We start from the raw sequence: 16723 nt of genomic DNA on the forward strand, positions 1-16723 counted from the left end.
AGACAAGCTAGGCCATCATTTTCAGCTACAGAAAATGTTTCTTCCTGCTTCAGAAGGTACGTAAGCATAAACTTTACCTTTGATAATCCTTGTAGTGACAGATAGCCAGCTGTTGCTGTGATTTTGGGTGCTTTCTTCTATAATTAATAATAAAAAATGACCGCCTGACATCGAAATTGAGGAAGTGGCTGGTGAGAAACTAGCGATCTATTTTGCCTGGCCTACTGATGACTTATTGACCTGGATTTGTTAGATCTGCGCATGACAGTTAGCAGTTGTTTTACATATTTTGCTGGTGTTGTCACTTGAGGGTGTGGCAAAGCTTGTATGAGGTGTCACAAATGGATACTTTAAGATTAATTTGTCTTTAAAAAGTTTTTAAAAATATTTTGCAATAACAGTAATGACAGTTTTTTCTGTTCCTGACTAAACTTCATTCCTAGATACGATCATATCTCAAAGTGGCATTGTTTACTGCCATAAACAAGTAGAAACTCATCACCACCAATCCTAGCTGTAAACAACAAACAATAATAAGTTACAAAATTCCTGATACGTGTGTTATGTGTGTACCTCAAATGCAGCAAAGGCAATAGCGAGACCCACTATAGTGTAGAGGTTATCCTGCAAGTAGTCAGTTAATGCTTCTTGACAACCCTGTCGATATAGTGTTAGCTCTATTAATTGTCAGCTAGGTTACTTACCTTTGTGTAAACCTCGTCCTGTTGACACACCTCTGGCTCATTTTTGTCACAACAAGAAGACGGCACTCTCATGTTCTCCTCGTAATATGGTGAACTCATCCAATCCTCAGTGTTGTTGATACCACAACACTCTAGACTCTCTTGTATCAAGTCCACTACATCATTAAGGTCCTTATCATAGTTGGTATTATTTGAGGAATAGTAACGATCCAAGGCTCGCATCAGGTCCATTCCTACAGAGTCTTCATCCTACAAGACTGGTGACTAAGGGGCTACATGACTATGTGTATACTTACTATATCATCAGCTTTAGCTAAAGCATAGCCAAACACAATAACTTGTAGTGTTATGACAAGGAAGATGACAGCCAAGTACTGTAAAACAGTATGTATTGAAATGTATTTACACTGTGTGTGCGTGCGTGCGTGTGTGTGGAGGCAGCATAGCCAAGTGGTTATGGCATCGGCCTGATAATCAAAAGGTCCCAGGTTCGATTCCCGGTTCAGCCACTTTGGTGTTGTTTCCTTGAGCAAGAAACTTTACTCACATTGCTCCAGTCTACCCAGCTGTTTAAATAGGGACCTGGTGGCCTGGTGTCAACTGGGGAAGCAACCCACCCAACTGTAACATCAATGGGTACCTGGTGTAAACTGGGGAAGCAAATGCCCAACTGTCCTTGTCTCACTTAGTGGTGCTGAGGTTGTTGTGGAACTTTAGGTTCCGCAACCTCTCTCCATGAGATCCTGGATAGTCCTCCTGTGGGTTACTAGCCCTGCCCTAGGAGGATTTACCTGCACAAGGCTCAAGTGCCAGAGTGGTGCACAGGCATCCCAGTGCTGGCTCACTGGGCGGCAATAGCTGTGTTCCGCATGGCTGCCGGAGGCTTTGCTTTTTTTGTTTGTTTGTTTGTGTGTGTGTGATGAGTTACCCTAGCTACATATAATTATGGTTAGTACACACCATTAGAAGTAGGGACTTGTACTTCTTATATGCTCCAATCATACCAACAATGGCAACTACAACAGTTGCAAATCCAGCAACAACAAAGATGGCCCCACCAGCAGTGTAGTCATCTGATAACACTTCCTCTAATGCACTATCCACAATAACTTGCCATATCCCTATCCCTAGGGCTGCCAATCCGATCAGCTAAATTGTAATCAACGAAATTTATACATGTTTTAAATGGCCGGTACACACCAAAATTGGAAAATTGAAGACGATGAACAACACTCGAACGCAGTTTTCTTTGCTGGAAAGTTCCCCTGCTTTAGGCATCTTCTTGACACTAGGTGTAAAATTACTTCAGCCACGCCCTTTTAACCAAAGCAAAAAAAATTTTTTTTGCGCGCGCGTTGTTACCACACCTCCGAGGCGCCAAAACTTGAACGTTGGAGATGGACTGGTCTTCGTTACTAGCGTATTCGTCTAGTGAAGTACAAACCCGTGAGGACTTAACAGAGTCCGTATATTCGTTCATGATAAAGGTACGTAACAACCTTTTCTGTTGTCCTGTTGCTATGGTGCTCAATATTTGGAATAACAACTTTTACAGAACGATGTGGCTAGAAACGCCGAAATATCTGCTAGCCCAGCCAAGCTATTGAAAATCATTCAAATTGCCCAAGCTGTTCTAAAGGTGCCAGGCACTTATTGAATAGACATTGAAGGTATTGTATCTATGACGTATGTGCCACTCAGGTGAAAGGTGCAGAAGCTGAAGCAGCTTTTCAAGAGTTGGCACAGCATTCAGGCCAGGGCCAGCGGAGGGATTCAGATAGAGACCTACGAGACAGGATAGTACATCTCGAACAAGATTTAAAGCATCGTGAAATGACTGCAAAAGATCTTAGGGTATGCAAGCAGTGAACAATCGCAAATTAAATTAGTACCATATTAGGCAATAGATAGGGTTCACTTATTTTGTGACCCACTAGTGTTTTATAGAATTGTAACAAACCATTATAGGAACTATATGCTATGCAGTTCACTACATGCCTACTTTGTCTTACTGCGTATAGCAAGAAGTGGAAGAGAATAGAACAAGATGGAAACGACTAGAAACTGAGGTGAGAATATTTACTTATATACTTACTTGTACCTGTAGTATTATCAGTGTTAGGAAAATACATGTAGCAGTTAGTAGGTCATTTTCTGATCAATGTTTTGGCTGATCTGTTTGGTCGGACAAATAATATGCAGATCAGATAGCTCAGATAATGTATGTATACATGGCATACTCCAAGTAATGCTCTATCGATGACCTAGTAAAGTATCCATCATAAATGTAGTAATGCTTAAGTTTTTTTTGCTTATTTTGGTAATGTATTTTGTCTGATCTAGATACTAGTTCCCCATCTATGTGGTCGTTTGTGTGCATGAGTAACTATCTATTAGATAATTAATTAGCTTGTTTTGTATTATCCTGTAAGAATGAACGCATGGAGCAGAGGGTGGAACAGTACAAAGAACAGTTGGAGCTACAGAGACAGACCTACAGCTCACAACGAGATGAGACTAGTGACTTTCGTGAGGTCCTGCGTAAGAAAGACAAGGAAATGAATGCAGTCTTGGACCAGATTGAGGTGCATATGCCACTTTATATTGTATGGATTTGCTATATATATACAATAATTAGGTTAACACATAAACTGTGATAGACATTTAAATGCTGCTATCGTCTAGTAGAGACCCCCTAAAACCTGAGATTGTAATCGCTATCTAAATTAAACTACTTAGGCTCTTAACCATGTTGGGTAATTATGTAGCCTTTCATAAGACTACCTCCTTACAGTGACCATGTCAACAATGTGCTTCATGACCTCATATTGAGGTCATCATTTTTTTAAAGCTGTGAAACCTTACTGGATAAACCAACAGTTATTCCATTATCTTGCATAACTGAATAACTGATCTTTTAACCCTTAAATGTGCATAAAACTTTTTAAAGGAATTAAGCCGTAAATGTGCACATAACTTTTAAGGAATACGTGTTTAGACAAAGCAAACTTATATGGTGAGGCAAGATAGCCTTTCCTAACTCTATTAGCCTAAAACTTGAGCTATCAATAGAAAGCTTATACGTTTCCAGGGACATGCGTAATCTGCCTACATATAGGCTTGTGCACATTTAAGGGTTAAGATATTCACTCAAAAATGTACATTTTGGATACTTTTCTCATGCTTTAACACACTTGTAGTGGGGTTCTGCTATTGGTATTATCACTTTGTGCCTATTACTTTGACCACTGTAAAGACAATCTGACCATGAAAATATCATTCAATTCAGCTATCCAGATAATCGACAGCTGTGATCTGCTCAGTAACCAGTTAAGATATTCTGTCCAGTTTCACAGCTCTAGTCTTACTGCATTTCATTTGTTCTGTTTCCTGTTCTACAGGAAGTAGAGAAGGAGAGAGCAAGATTGGAAGATCAACTACAACAGGTTACTGACCACTGTGACCTGCTCACTCAACAATATGAAGAGACCACAAAAAACCTGAACAAGTTACAAGAGCTCCTTCAGGAGAGTGATCACGAGCGTCACCAGTTGAAGGGACATAACCAAATACTGGAGCAACAGGTACAATGTGACTGTGTGTCATACTAGCACTGTGTGAAATAAGGCATGTGGTGCAGTGGAACCAGGATACTTGAAAATGAGAACACCTGTGTAATCTGGGCACTTAGTAATGGTTCCAAAGCGTCCATTATGTACCTGGAATATCAGGACATCTTGATAATCAGGACACTGTTGAAGTGTATTTGAATGTATAGAGCATGTTACATCCAAGTTTGCTAAAAGTAATCTTAAATACAGCATATCCAAATGATTACAGATTACAGATCAACGTGTGCAGTGAACTTGTAATTGGTGAAATTCAAACGGTGGAGGAATATACTAATCAAGCGTGCTTTGTGTGGTGCATCATCCATTCAGAATGTCAATACTGTTGTTGTTCACGAGAAATACGTACATAACTATTCAGATTCAAATAATACACTTATTTGTTCATGGTGTAAATTTAGGTGCAGTCACTAATTAAGGAAGTAGCTACTATTGAACATGAGAGACCGTATATTGTGTTGTATACAGGTTGTAGAGCTACAGCAATTATCTGCCCACAAGTCAGATACTGATGATCACATTTTGTCTCTTGTTAATGCCAAGTCAGCAGAGTGGGAGGGGCTGCTAGCTAGTAGGGATGCTGAGCTAGCTGAGTGCCGCAAGCTAGTGCAGCAACTGCAACAACAACTCGCTGCTGCCAATATGGATACTGATAAAGTCTCTGTGATCAAACTGTCACATGTTAGTATGTGTATGTGTGAGCATGTTGTGTGTGTGTCCATATGTGCATGCATGAATGTGAAGTGTGTGTATCATGCCCATTATAAGCCCGGTGTGTATAAACTGAGGAACTAAATTGCCAACTATCCATGGTTCATATAATAGTGGAGGACTTCTGGTACCCACACCTTTATCCGTGAGACATAGTACATCCCCTTAAACTAAAGGGTAGTAGCCCAAAATTTGCTTTAGTAGTGCACAAGTGACCTAGTCTTCCACTGAATGGACATAATCATGTATGTACATGGTAGCAATTAATAGTTTGACGTGTGTAGTAGTAGCAGTAGTAGTGTGTATTGTAGAACTATATACCACAGTTACTATCATACTGGTAGGCTTTACAAGAGAAGGAGCAGCAGGTACAGTTACTACGTAGTGAACTACAGGAGACCACTAGTGAGATAACACAATTGTGTAACAAAATTGAAGAGCTCAAACAGCAAAATGACGTCAGCTACCAGAACAGTGTTGTCAGTCAAGAGTTGAACAGGGTGCAACAAGAACAGGAGAAACTACAGCAATTATTGGAAGTAGAGACAGAGAACAGAAATATGGTAAGACAATATCGATCTGTTCCTTTGTTTGTGACTGTGTGTGTAGTTTTGTAATGTACATATGGGTCATGTGGTTGGCTAATCAGCAAGTGTACACATTTTGTTTAATTGTTCTTTGTGTGATATAAGTAAGAATTGTGCTGGTAGCTTTTTAGAGGTACTGGTTCTTTGAACTGCTGCTAACCAGTGTGGGCAGAACCCTGCCAATGTTCAGTTCTCACACTTTAGTGATCTGTCTATCCTTAATGTGCTGTCATCTCTGCTGTAGTTGATTTAACAATAAGCCAAGTAAATCTTTCTCTCCCATGACTCAGCTACAGAATGCAAGGCAGCGTCACATGTGATCACTCGATTGATTCTTAGCAGTTATACCACACTACCTCTGTTGATCTTCAGCAGTTAACTAATGATTGCTGCTAATTGCAACATGAATTGTCAGTTAGTTCTGATATCTGATTGCTCGCACACTGTCATGCCTTCACAGTGGCTACTCTTACAGGTTGAGCCTGTTCAGCTTCTGCTTGATACTGTATCTTATCAGCTGGGGTAGCTTCCACGCCAGAATTCTTCTTTGGGTCGATATCGTCTTCATGAGTTCACAAACAATTGATCTTCATTTATTGCCCATAGGACCCAATGCTTTAAAACGTTAGAGTCCCCAAACTAGAGGCAGACATTTTTAGGAGTGACGTCATTTTGGAATTGGTCCATTAAAGTGGCAAAATAGTGTTGCTTAGGCAGGTGTTTCTTGTTGAAAGAAATGTCTGCCTCTCATTTCCACACATCCTGTTGGTTATAAAATACCTGCAATTGACACTTCCAAAGCTGTGGGCAGTCTGCAACCCAAGCCATTTCTTTCTGTTTTGACCATGTCCTGAAGTAGTGACAGTACAGTCAGTGGCATAATCATACCTTGTGAAGGACTTGACACAACCAGAGAATTAATTTCTGTACACATTCTGTTACTAGTCTTTGTAGCTTGCTGATTGCTGACAGTTTAACATTGCCCCTATTGTTGGAATGGCTGCCATGAGACTGTAACTGATAAGACAGTCTTTTGCTTTCAGTTCTGCTGCACATTCCTCTAACATGTCAATCTCTTCGCTCTGTTGTTTTGATGATATCTTGGGTAACTACTGTGGGCCATGTATCCAAGGCTGTAGTCCTCTTGGGGAGATGCCACACGAAGGAAGATCAGCTGGGTTGACAGTGGAACCAGTAGCAACTGACGAATTTCGATTACTCTGTTATGGACAAATAGCTTCCATTCTATGAACTACAAACTTCACTGCCATCAGAGTGAGTAAAAAAGCCGAAGTGTGAAGTTTAGAGTTGTATTTATAGCACTTGTGTCATGTGTTTTTTGTGGTTTTCTGCACGCATGCGTGCGTGTATTGTATTGAAACTTGCTGTCAGTTGTGGAAATTAGCTATTACATGTTGATATGGAGACCGAACCCTCTGAAGTATAAATGGTACAGTGGAGAACAACATGTGAATAGTATTGCCCTTCTTGGGGCTTACCGTAACTGCAACCATCTCCACAGTCTGTGTCCTTGTGTTGTTTGACCTGAATGTTCATATGAGCACTTCATCTATATGTTCTGGCTTTAACTCCAGAGCATCCTCTACCCCCTGGGTGATATGCGACCGCTGGCTCCCCATCCAACATTAGTCTAATAGCCATCCCATGGATTTGATCATCTAATTTGTGGACGTAGGCTTGAGCTGTCAGAAGCAGCACTGGTCTATTGGTGTTTAGATAGTGCAAAGCGGTGGTGGTGGTGGTGGGGTTGTGAGATGGTACTGTTGTAGATGTCTGTGGATTTGGTCGCCGGTAGATTTGTAAGTTGGCAACACCACAGCAGTTATGGTTGGATTCATGTGAATTAAAGAAATGAAAGAAATTGAATGAAAAGAAATTGATTGGAGCTCCTCACTGGAGGAGCTCCAATCTATGACTTGGAGGAGCTCCAGTAGGTCTTCCAGTTGGTAATATCTCCATTAAACTTCTTTGGTTCAAACTTCGGAAGTTTGACCTTGGGTCTACTTGTCTCGGTGACTGCATGGTGGGTCACTGGTGTCATACTAGTGCAACCCTCATCTAATGCACACAGCCTATCTAGCTTTTCATTCAATGAAAGCTTACATTGCATCAGTCGATCAAGTGTGAGTCCATTTTCAATCTCATACTCCCCTTCCAGTTGATATAACAACCTTGTAGCCGACAATCTATGACCTGCTCATACTGGCTCAGGGTGTCCAACATATTCTGTGATATGAGGTTGCTCACTACGGTTGTGTCTGTCAACTGGGGATGTACTGTTCTAATTAACGATTGCTGCAGGTATCCGTATCGGCAAGAGTTAATAATAGTGGAGCCCTCCACTATTATTAACTCTTGGTATCGGGTTATCTTAAAAGAACAGAAATAAAATATGTATTCAATAAACACAATTCACTAGGCTGAGCTGGTACAGTTTTAACCAAGGTGTTTGTGTTTGTGGGGTAAGAATCTCTAGCTAGTCTGCATACTTCTCTTCTGAATTGTCAGTACGTTGGTTGTCACTAGTTCATTGCTTTGACTTGAAGGACCATGTGCATTAGTTGATTTAATGGTAATACCTCTCTGACAACTTGACTACAGAACACAAGGCAGCGTCACATGCAATTACTTGATCGATTCTTAATAATACACAGCCACCACAGCTGCCAATTCTGTACTTGGTTTAATACTATGTATTACAATACAATTTGGTAATGCATCATTCACAGTACAATTTCCCCATCATTGTTAGGCTGAAGAGCAGTTACTGAGCAGGGATGATGAGCTACAAGAACTCCATAACAAAGTGAAGCAATATGAGAGTGGTCAGTATGGACTAAGTGAAGCTGTAGCTGAGATCAAACAGAAGAAACTGGAACTATCTCAAAGAGATGAGTGAGTGTTATCAGTACTATAGTTTGTGTAGTACTAACAGTGGTACCTGCCAGTGCTTGAAATAATGCCCAGCATATTTCTGGTCAGCATATTTCCTGTTCCTGCCCAGCATATTTCTGGTCAATTTTATTATTGTCTGAACATTGTGTCTAGATAACTGAGAACTGCTGCAAAATTACGGAATACGGAATAATATTAGTCCACCTCTCATCGGAATAATACGGAATAATATTAGGAATAATATTATTCCTGGGAGAGTGTCCGTATTATATTATACGGAATAATATAATACGGAATAATATACGGAATAATATTAGTCCACCTCTCATCACACTGCAAAATTATTATTACACTACGTTTGGGACTTGCTCCATGTACTTCACACTTATATTATGGCATATTATTCACAGTTTTAATCAGACATTGTGACAAATCATTTTTAATACCATGTTTCAAGCAAGTGCTGATCACTATAATCATCTGAAATGCTTGTGGTTCAAATGCTATAGCCAGCTACATTGCTAGTATTTATTGCTTCTATACCCTAATGTGCTAGGTATGGTTGTTAATCAGTCCCTGTCTAATAAGCAGTAACCATGCTGGATATACCTGTGCAGAGCATACATATATATTTTAACTCTATACAATGACAAAACATCCTAGGAATAAACTTGGAAGATGCCAGTTGACTCATGCTAGGAGAATACATGCATAGTAACAATCAACCAAACTCCAACCTTGCTGCATTAATTGCCCCTTTTGAGAGTACCCTATCAAACAGTACGAGTAGTACTGTTTATGTAGGGTTTGCATCAAAAGTGACATGTGCCACCAAAAATACTGCCTTTAAAAACCAGCTTAGAAACTTCTTACGTGATGAAAATCACCTATACGGAATAATATTAGTCCACCTCTCATCAAATGTAGTGTTAAAAACAAGAAAACGCTTACTGGCGGCCAGATATAGAAAAAAAAATTTTAAATCGTCAAAACTCGAAATTTTGTCTCACTCACTCACTGACCACAGTCGCAAGCCTAGAGCCCAAACGAAGCAGCACACGGTCACCATTTTACGCCATTGATCAAAACCACAATGACCACACCCCTTTTTGGGCAAGCACACACGACTCGAGATACTCTAACACAGCAGTCACCCTAATAGAACAATCACATGTTTATAGCTGTATGCTTTAACAAAAACTATAAACAAACTAGTATATTAAAAATTATAATTTTAAAAGTGAAGTAGAGATCCAAGCGATAAAAAGTAGTGAAACAAGATATGAACAATGGTAGCTATTACAGCATAGCTCAGTGGGAAATCCCTACTTTGGAATTGAACACAAAATAATTGTTATACCATGCCAAAGTAGGGATTTCCCACTGAGCTATGCTGTAACAGCTACCATTGTTCATCTCTTGTTTCACTACCTTTTATCGCTTGGATCCCTACTTCATTAATCTTTCACCATCACTTTAATTTTTTGTGAGTATTCACACTTCAAGTGCCAATATACATTGTATAAATCTACAGATACTTAATGGCTATCCCATGACATGGCTAGGTACGTTCTAGTTATATCACGGTATTAGTATGATATCATACGAGTAAACGTGATATAACTGGCTTGTACCATGACTCACCACACTGGCAGACTGGACTCACGGGTTGTGCTGAAAATAGCTTCTTAAACCCATTCTCTCTTGTATTACTGCTGCTACTCCTCTTCCTTACAAGTCACAAGTCGTGTATGCACTAATTTATTAGAATAAAGTTACGTAAACATGTGTATCCATGTGTACTAGTCTACTCGGTACTAGTAGTGCGCTGTAGCAATAGAAGCTAGTTCCTTTGCTCCTGCAGTACTTAGCACGAAGCCAACTATATTTGCTTACCTGGCGCTGTGTCATTGACACCTCACTTTGACTCGTGTTCAAACTGCCAGCTAAGCATGGCCTAACTAACAACCAGTGGTGTATCTTAGTTATACCATGGCGGCACACTTTGATCTGCCCACGCACCATGGTACAAGTAATAGTTGGCTACTCCCTGAAAAGTGTGCAACTCTACTATTAAATTATGTTGAAAAAAATTGTTTTGAGTTGACTGGTATGATAAGGCATCCTGCTTCTGGTAAAACTACCCTAAGTACCATGTCAATTTGTATTGTACCTAAAAAGCACGATGCACCACTTGACGAACCACCATAAACATTCCTAGCCATGCGAAAAGCAGTTTGTTTTCTGGAATGTGACTTTGAATAGATCATTGCAAGGAATGTGGTCATGTTTCAACTGATTTTGGGTGCTCCATAATGAGAGACTAACCATATTTATTTTTCCATTAATATAACTTTATGGAGAAAAATGTTTGGTGGGGAGTAAGTCATCCATTAAGTGGTCCTGTTGGATAATATTATTAGAAAAATCACTAAATGATTGTTGTCACCCCCCACAGCCAGATTGTAAAGCTGACACAGATGGTGGGTGAGCTGGATATACAACTGAACACAGCTCTTGAAGAGAATGAAGTGTTGAGGCAACGACTGGGTGTTGCTGGGGAGGAATCCATTGACCTGTCTGAGTTGAGGCACAAGAAGAATATGGAACTGGAGCAGTTGAAGAAGATCAATAGAGACCTTAGCCAAGAGGTATTGTCTGTCTGTAATGTTACATGCATGCATGTATTCATGTGAATTGCTCTAGTCTACCCAGCTGTTTTTATCCTCTGTGAAGCAACTCCTGTCTCACATGATGGGATTTTTGGTGCCCACACCTTGACATGGTACAGCATCCTGCATATAATACTAGTCCTTACTCCAGGAAGATTTTGCCAGCATGACTCTTAGCAGTTAACTGGATATACATGACCATTTATGTGGCAGCTGAAGATTTGCTTTTTCGTGTGTGCGTGCATGCGTGCGTGATACATATTTGTATTAAGATGTATTCATGTAGTTGTAGTTACACTTCATTGAGGCTGTAACAATAACAATTAAGATATAGGCTTTACTGGGCATTGAATGCCCCTTCCGGCAAAATCCAGATAACAGCACATTGACGTCTGCAAAAGCACATTTGTTTTTATGCTGATTCCAGGGTTATATGTCTACTTCCTCTTGGTATTTCCATGAGTATTCCCTTCACTCTTTGGCTCACCCACTCAGTAGGATAGTAATGTGTGATATACCACAGGTACATCGATTGGAGGAAGAAAAATTGGAATTAAGAAAACAAATGTTCAAACTGGGAACTCCTAGTAGACGGAGCAGGTATTGTACATTGTGTCACTTTATGTACTGTACATAGTTCTACTGTGGGTGCACATAATACTCGTAAAAATATCTGAGAATGTAAAGATATACTCAGCTACAAGTGGGTGATTTGCTTTATACTTTAACTTCTATGATTTACCTATATTAGGTCACCACACAGCTGCTAAGCCTGCAGCTTGTTTACTGTACCACGTAGTGTTTCTGTAGTTGTCTATCCCCACTCAGTAAATAAATACAGAGGTTTGTATTATTGTATTGTTTGTAAGATAGTTGGGCTGTTACTGCTTGTTTAGAACACAATAATTATTGTGCTTTTATACATTGGTGATTATATCAGTGAAGATTAGTGATAATGTTGTCTTATTCCAGTCAAGTGTCCATATCTGGAGGACAGGATAAACAGGTTCAGGTTAAACAACTTCAGTCACTGTTGGAAAAGACTAGAGCTGATCTGGCAGCTGAGAAAGCTGCAGTCGCCCTTGGCAACAAAGAGGCAGCTAAACTCCGAGTGTTACTAAAGGTTGGGCTGAATGTGTAACAACAATGATGAACCTGCTATAATGATAGTGATGAACCTGCTATAATGATAGTGATGAACCAATAAGAGATTTCGTTGATTTTCCAACTATTTGACTTTTGCTTAATGGCTGACACTGATAACCATTCTGATATCAATCAATTTCTGCTATTTTTAAAAATTTCTCTTGTTGGTTTCTACTTCAGTTCATGAATATAAAGTTTAAAATTAATCTGCCAAGCATCTACTAATTATTACTGATACTGGTATGGCTTGAATTAGATTGATAAACCAATTTCTGGTGCATCACTAATATTAGACACTTTGTTAAACCACAATTATTCAAACAACATAAAAGTTGTCCTCTTTCAGAGGATCCAGACCTTTAGGCTCAAAATCTTATTATTAGTAATTCTTTTCTTGTTTTCAATACCTGCGTTCATAAATGTATCTAATTGTTTACAAACTGGTACAAAACCAAAAAAAAATTGTATTGCTTATTATACATAATGTATGTGTAATTGAATTTGTGTTGTTGTTCAGGAGAAACAAGAGTTGGATGGACTTCATTCAAGACATCACAGTGGTCAGTTGTATGTGACAAGCAAGACCCCAGATGATAATGGAACTAGTGATCCAGGACAGCTTAGAAATGAAGTTAGTAATAGGGGAATATTGTAAGACCATATCAAACAAGCATAATTACTTTAAAAATCTGTGTGTGGACACCTTTATGATAGTTCACTTGTCCTTGTCATCACAGAACAATGTCAGATTAAATGTTTTAAAGGATGCATAGAGTATTCAATACAACAAGCTTTGATTTTGAGGAATGGCTATTAATGAATTTAGTTGTAACTATGCAAATCGTAAAATTTTGATCGTACTCAGGTTTTCAATCCTCAGGCAATTTTTAACAAAGACATTGTAAGTACAAATGTAGTTCTGTTGTAAGAGTTTCAGATGCTTAATTCTTCTCACCATGTATTGTCTTGCCTCTCAGGTGGCTCGTCTAAACATAGAGAACAGTGAGCTGAGGACTGAACTGGACCACAACAAACAAGAAGTATTATCTGTTAACGCTGCCCTGGAGCAGAATAAGTTGAAGGCAAGTCAGTGTAGCACCTACATGATGTTGTACGTATTACTGGAAAGTCATAAAGAGAAGCATATCCTTAAGATACGTTCATAAAGAAATGGCACATTAGAGCTGGACAGTACACTAATTTTAAAGACAGTACAGTATTTTATAAAATATCACGGTATAACTATCATGGTATTTGGTTAACACAATGAACACCTTCACACATCCAGTTAAGTATAGTAGTAATTTGTCTCAAGTGACAAGTGTATACAAACAGTACCAAGAATCAGATATAAGTTCATAACATAAGAAAGGAGAGGGAGTGTCTCACTCTCACAATACCCTATATAAACGCTCTGCACAACGATTGCTCTACACATTGTGAAAGCAGAATGGTGACTTGTACATGTGTCGATACGTATATTGGTATTTTATGGTATACCGGTTTGCCGGTATAAAAATATTTGTTCGATACCGGTACGAATAAAATACCTTCATATCGATTTTATCATAGATAATATATACCTCCGGACACGGGATATGAAACGGCTTCACTTCACACTTACAGTTCGCACCTCGCCTGAGATAAACTTGATGCCACAATCGCTTCTATTGTACACTCCAAGAAGATGGATACTGCTCATGCTGCTGCCGATAGACGAGATACTCCAATTTGTTTGGTGGAGAGCGTCATTTCAGGCGTTTTAACCGATGAGGGATTTACTTTGCCAACAGAAGAATCTAAATTGTGCTTGCAAATTGCTACATCTCTCTCTGAAGCATTTAGCCAGCACTCACGGAGCTGTTTAGACCACTCAAAGTGGTTGGTTGAGCAGTTGAGTAAACTTATTGATAAAGCAAAAAAGCGTGGTTCTCACTCGCTTAATGAAGAAAGACTGTGGAGTACATACCACCAACTGTGTAGTTCAGACACTTTTGAAGAAAAGTGGGAAAGGTTTCTTGTTGGAGAGAAGCTTGCAAAGGAACCTTTATTTTACCAGTACATCACAGACCAGACTTTTGAGCTCCTCATCAAGAATAAGTTACCAACAAATGAACAAGGTGGTACCAGTGTAGATCAAGAGAAATTGACATTTGAAGAGGAAAATGCTGTACGATATGTTGGAGGCTATGTCATTCGACAGCTAATGCACAAGAGTGTAGATAGTGGTGTTAAGCAGGTGCTTAGTGAACTAATAGATACAGGTGCTTGTACAGCAGAAGGACCAGCTCAGGAGTGGGTCAATGCTATTGACAGGGGAGGGTTGACCAGGATCACCACAGAAGCTTATCGACTATTTTATGCAATTGAAATGTGTGCAAGGCGACATCTGATCACTGATAATCCTAAAATACTGGAGAATATCAAGGATACATTGCAGGCCAATATATTACAAGATAGTGATGCTCTATTTTATTGGTGTCTTGCTGGACAGATTGAAGGTGATGAGGTTGCTGACAAAAGCTTGGCAAAGATTGCCGATTTGTGGATAACCATAAGAGCCAATTCCTTTGCTAAAAATATTTTAGAAATGTACAAGCAGAACAATAAGAAAGGAACTGGAAAGGCTAAATCATTGCGCAGTACTTTGTGTACATAATTACATTGTAATTCATTATTGTGTATACAATAATAATGAAATAGGAATAACAAATCAAGCATGGGTAAACAAAATAGTTACAACTGGGAATTGTAAAATGGCTACTTGCATAGATAGTGATATGCATCAACGAACAGCCGAATCAAAATTTAAACTGTCACTTGGATGTGTGCCTCCGCCTTTTTTTGAGTGGCTCATTCAAGTCAACTGACTCTAGATCATAGCTTTTTCTTTTGCATCCACGGCAGTTACCAGTTATATCCTTTAGCCAAATTGAATTGATGACACGGATACTCTGAGTATTCTTAAGAAACTGGGCGACCGTCGGATTCTCATTGCTTTTTCCTTGCTGTCTCTGTATCCCAAAAAATTTTTCGAGAGCATCCTGGCTGAGCTTTTCACTAAGGAAACTGCTGACCACCTCAATACTAAACAAATACGGAATTAGTTCCAGGAAAGAGCAAACTAAAATTATAAAGTAAAATAACACAATGGTAACCATCAAATGCACACCTGTCATTCTAATTCCCTGCTCAGTAATACTGCTGAGTAACATCTGCTTTTTTTCATCGTCTTCACAGTCATCTCGGTCATTAACAGTTTTCTTCCAATCATCCAGATAAAGTATCAGCTCCTTCAAAAACTATTCATAGAACAATCAAATAATTAGATTATGTAAGAGGCTTGAAAACCTACTGTTAGTCTGAAGTCTTCAGCACTTCGATATGGCTGTAGAAATGGCTTTCTATTTCTTTTGCCAGCAGAGTACGATGACACGTTAAAACAGTCGAAAAACTTGTCCATCTTGGCTATGAAATAAGATGTCTCAAAAGCTTCCCCACCACCAGTGAGCAAAATTGCCTTGGATACCGAGTCACTTAGAACCTTTATGCACAACACAAATGTACAATAATATAAATATGAAACATACACAGACACTAACAAACCTGCACTGCCAAATCCACACGCATCTTCGAAAAACTTGTGAGCTTAATGTGCTCATATGTCAACTTTGGTACTAAGCAAAGACCAGGTGTTGAAGTGTTAGCACCAGCATTCCTGTGATAAAGCTCCACAACTAGTTGCCAATCAACCGCACTACCATTGCACTACAAGAAAGGTACACTATAGCAATGATTTTAAAAAATGTATACTTACCCAAAGCTTTCCTCGAGCAAAACAATTCCTAATAGTTTTAATGAGGTGTGATGGATCAGAAATAAAAAAAACTGGTGGTTTCCCTTTGCAGAACACATTCATCGTCTTGTATACCAAGCCCTTTCCTCTTCCATGCAAAGAAAACATGCGCCGGTTGTCACTGGCTCCGTCACAAGTTACTGACACCACAGTCAATCCAAGGCGAGTCAGACGAAAAATACATTGCCGCAGAAGTGGAAATAACTGAGCACCCTTTGTGCTAGAGGCCGGAAACTGTGCATACGCAAACTTGAGGCTGTTGAAGAGCCCCCTCACCATTATCACAAGCATGCGCTTTGCTAGTGGTCTTTGCAAACCACTGCTGGGGTTCTGAAATTTCTGTTCTGCTTCCATCAGTACATTATTGACTTCTCCCAGATCTTCATAGCCCACTAATGTCCCTGTGGCCTTGTCGTACACCAATCCTTCCTTTATATACATTTCATCTATAACAATGTTCACATATTTTGACAGCTGACGAGGCTTTTGCTGCTTTAGGTGG

The 16723-nt window shown here is 39.4% G+C and overlaps 2 protein-coding genes across 10 annotated transcripts in view; one reads left to right on the plus strand and one right to left on the minus strand.

Moving 5' to 3' along the window:
* Positions 1-346: 346 nt before the first annotated feature.
* On the minus strand, positions 347-2038 carry LOC136261764 (tetraspanin-1-like). Its single transcript, XM_066055817.1, has 6 exons — positions 1905-2038; positions 1665-1853; positions 1001-1078; positions 705-953; positions 574-657; positions 347-514 (listed from the first exon to the last, which is right to left on the minus strand). Exons 1-6 carry the CDS (start codon positions 1980-1982, stop codon positions 440-442), a joined length of 753 nt encoding a protein of 250 aa, XP_065911889.1. The 5' UTR covers positions 1983-2038; the 3' UTR covers positions 347-439.
* LOC136261757 (centrosomal protein of 290 kDa-like) overlaps positions 2038-16723 on the plus strand; it is a 66497-nt gene continuing 51811 nt past the window's right edge. For 8 of the 9 annotated variants that reach the window (XR_010704010.1, XR_010704009.1, XR_010704011.1 and 5 more), the window contains exons 1-14: positions 2038-2191; positions 2260-2343; positions 2406-2558; positions 2726-2773; positions 3137-3289; positions 4106-4288; positions 4802-5014; positions 5389-5607; positions 8405-8547; positions 11006-11198; positions 11743-11819; positions 12192-12342; positions 12883-12996; positions 13343-13447. Coding sequence is in view for 5 of the 9 variants with exons in the window: in XM_066055806.1 (XP_065911878.1) it covers positions 2102-2191; positions 2260-2343; positions 2406-2558; positions 2726-2773; positions 3137-3289; positions 4106-4288; positions 4802-5014; positions 5389-5607; positions 8405-8547; positions 11006-11198; positions 11743-11819; positions 12192-12342; positions 12883-12996; positions 13343-13447 (1926 nt within the window). In the remaining 4 variants the exon portion in view is untranslated. Of the gene's footprint in view, positions 2192-2259; positions 2344-2405; positions 2559-2725; positions 2774-3136; positions 3290-4105; positions 4289-4801; positions 5015-5388; positions 5608-8404; positions 8548-11005; positions 11199-11742; positions 11820-12191; positions 12343-12882; positions 12997-13342; positions 13448-16723 lie in introns of those variants that run through there. The other variant, XM_066055807.1, reaches the window with a different exon arrangement.

The sequence above is a fragment of the Dysidea avara genome, chromosome 7 (assembly GCF_963678975.1).
Source record: "Dysidea avara chromosome 7, odDysAvar1.4, whole genome shotgun sequence".
Lineage (NCBI taxonomy): Eukaryota > Metazoa > Porifera > Demospongiae > Dictyoceratida > Dysideidae > Dysidea > Dysidea avara.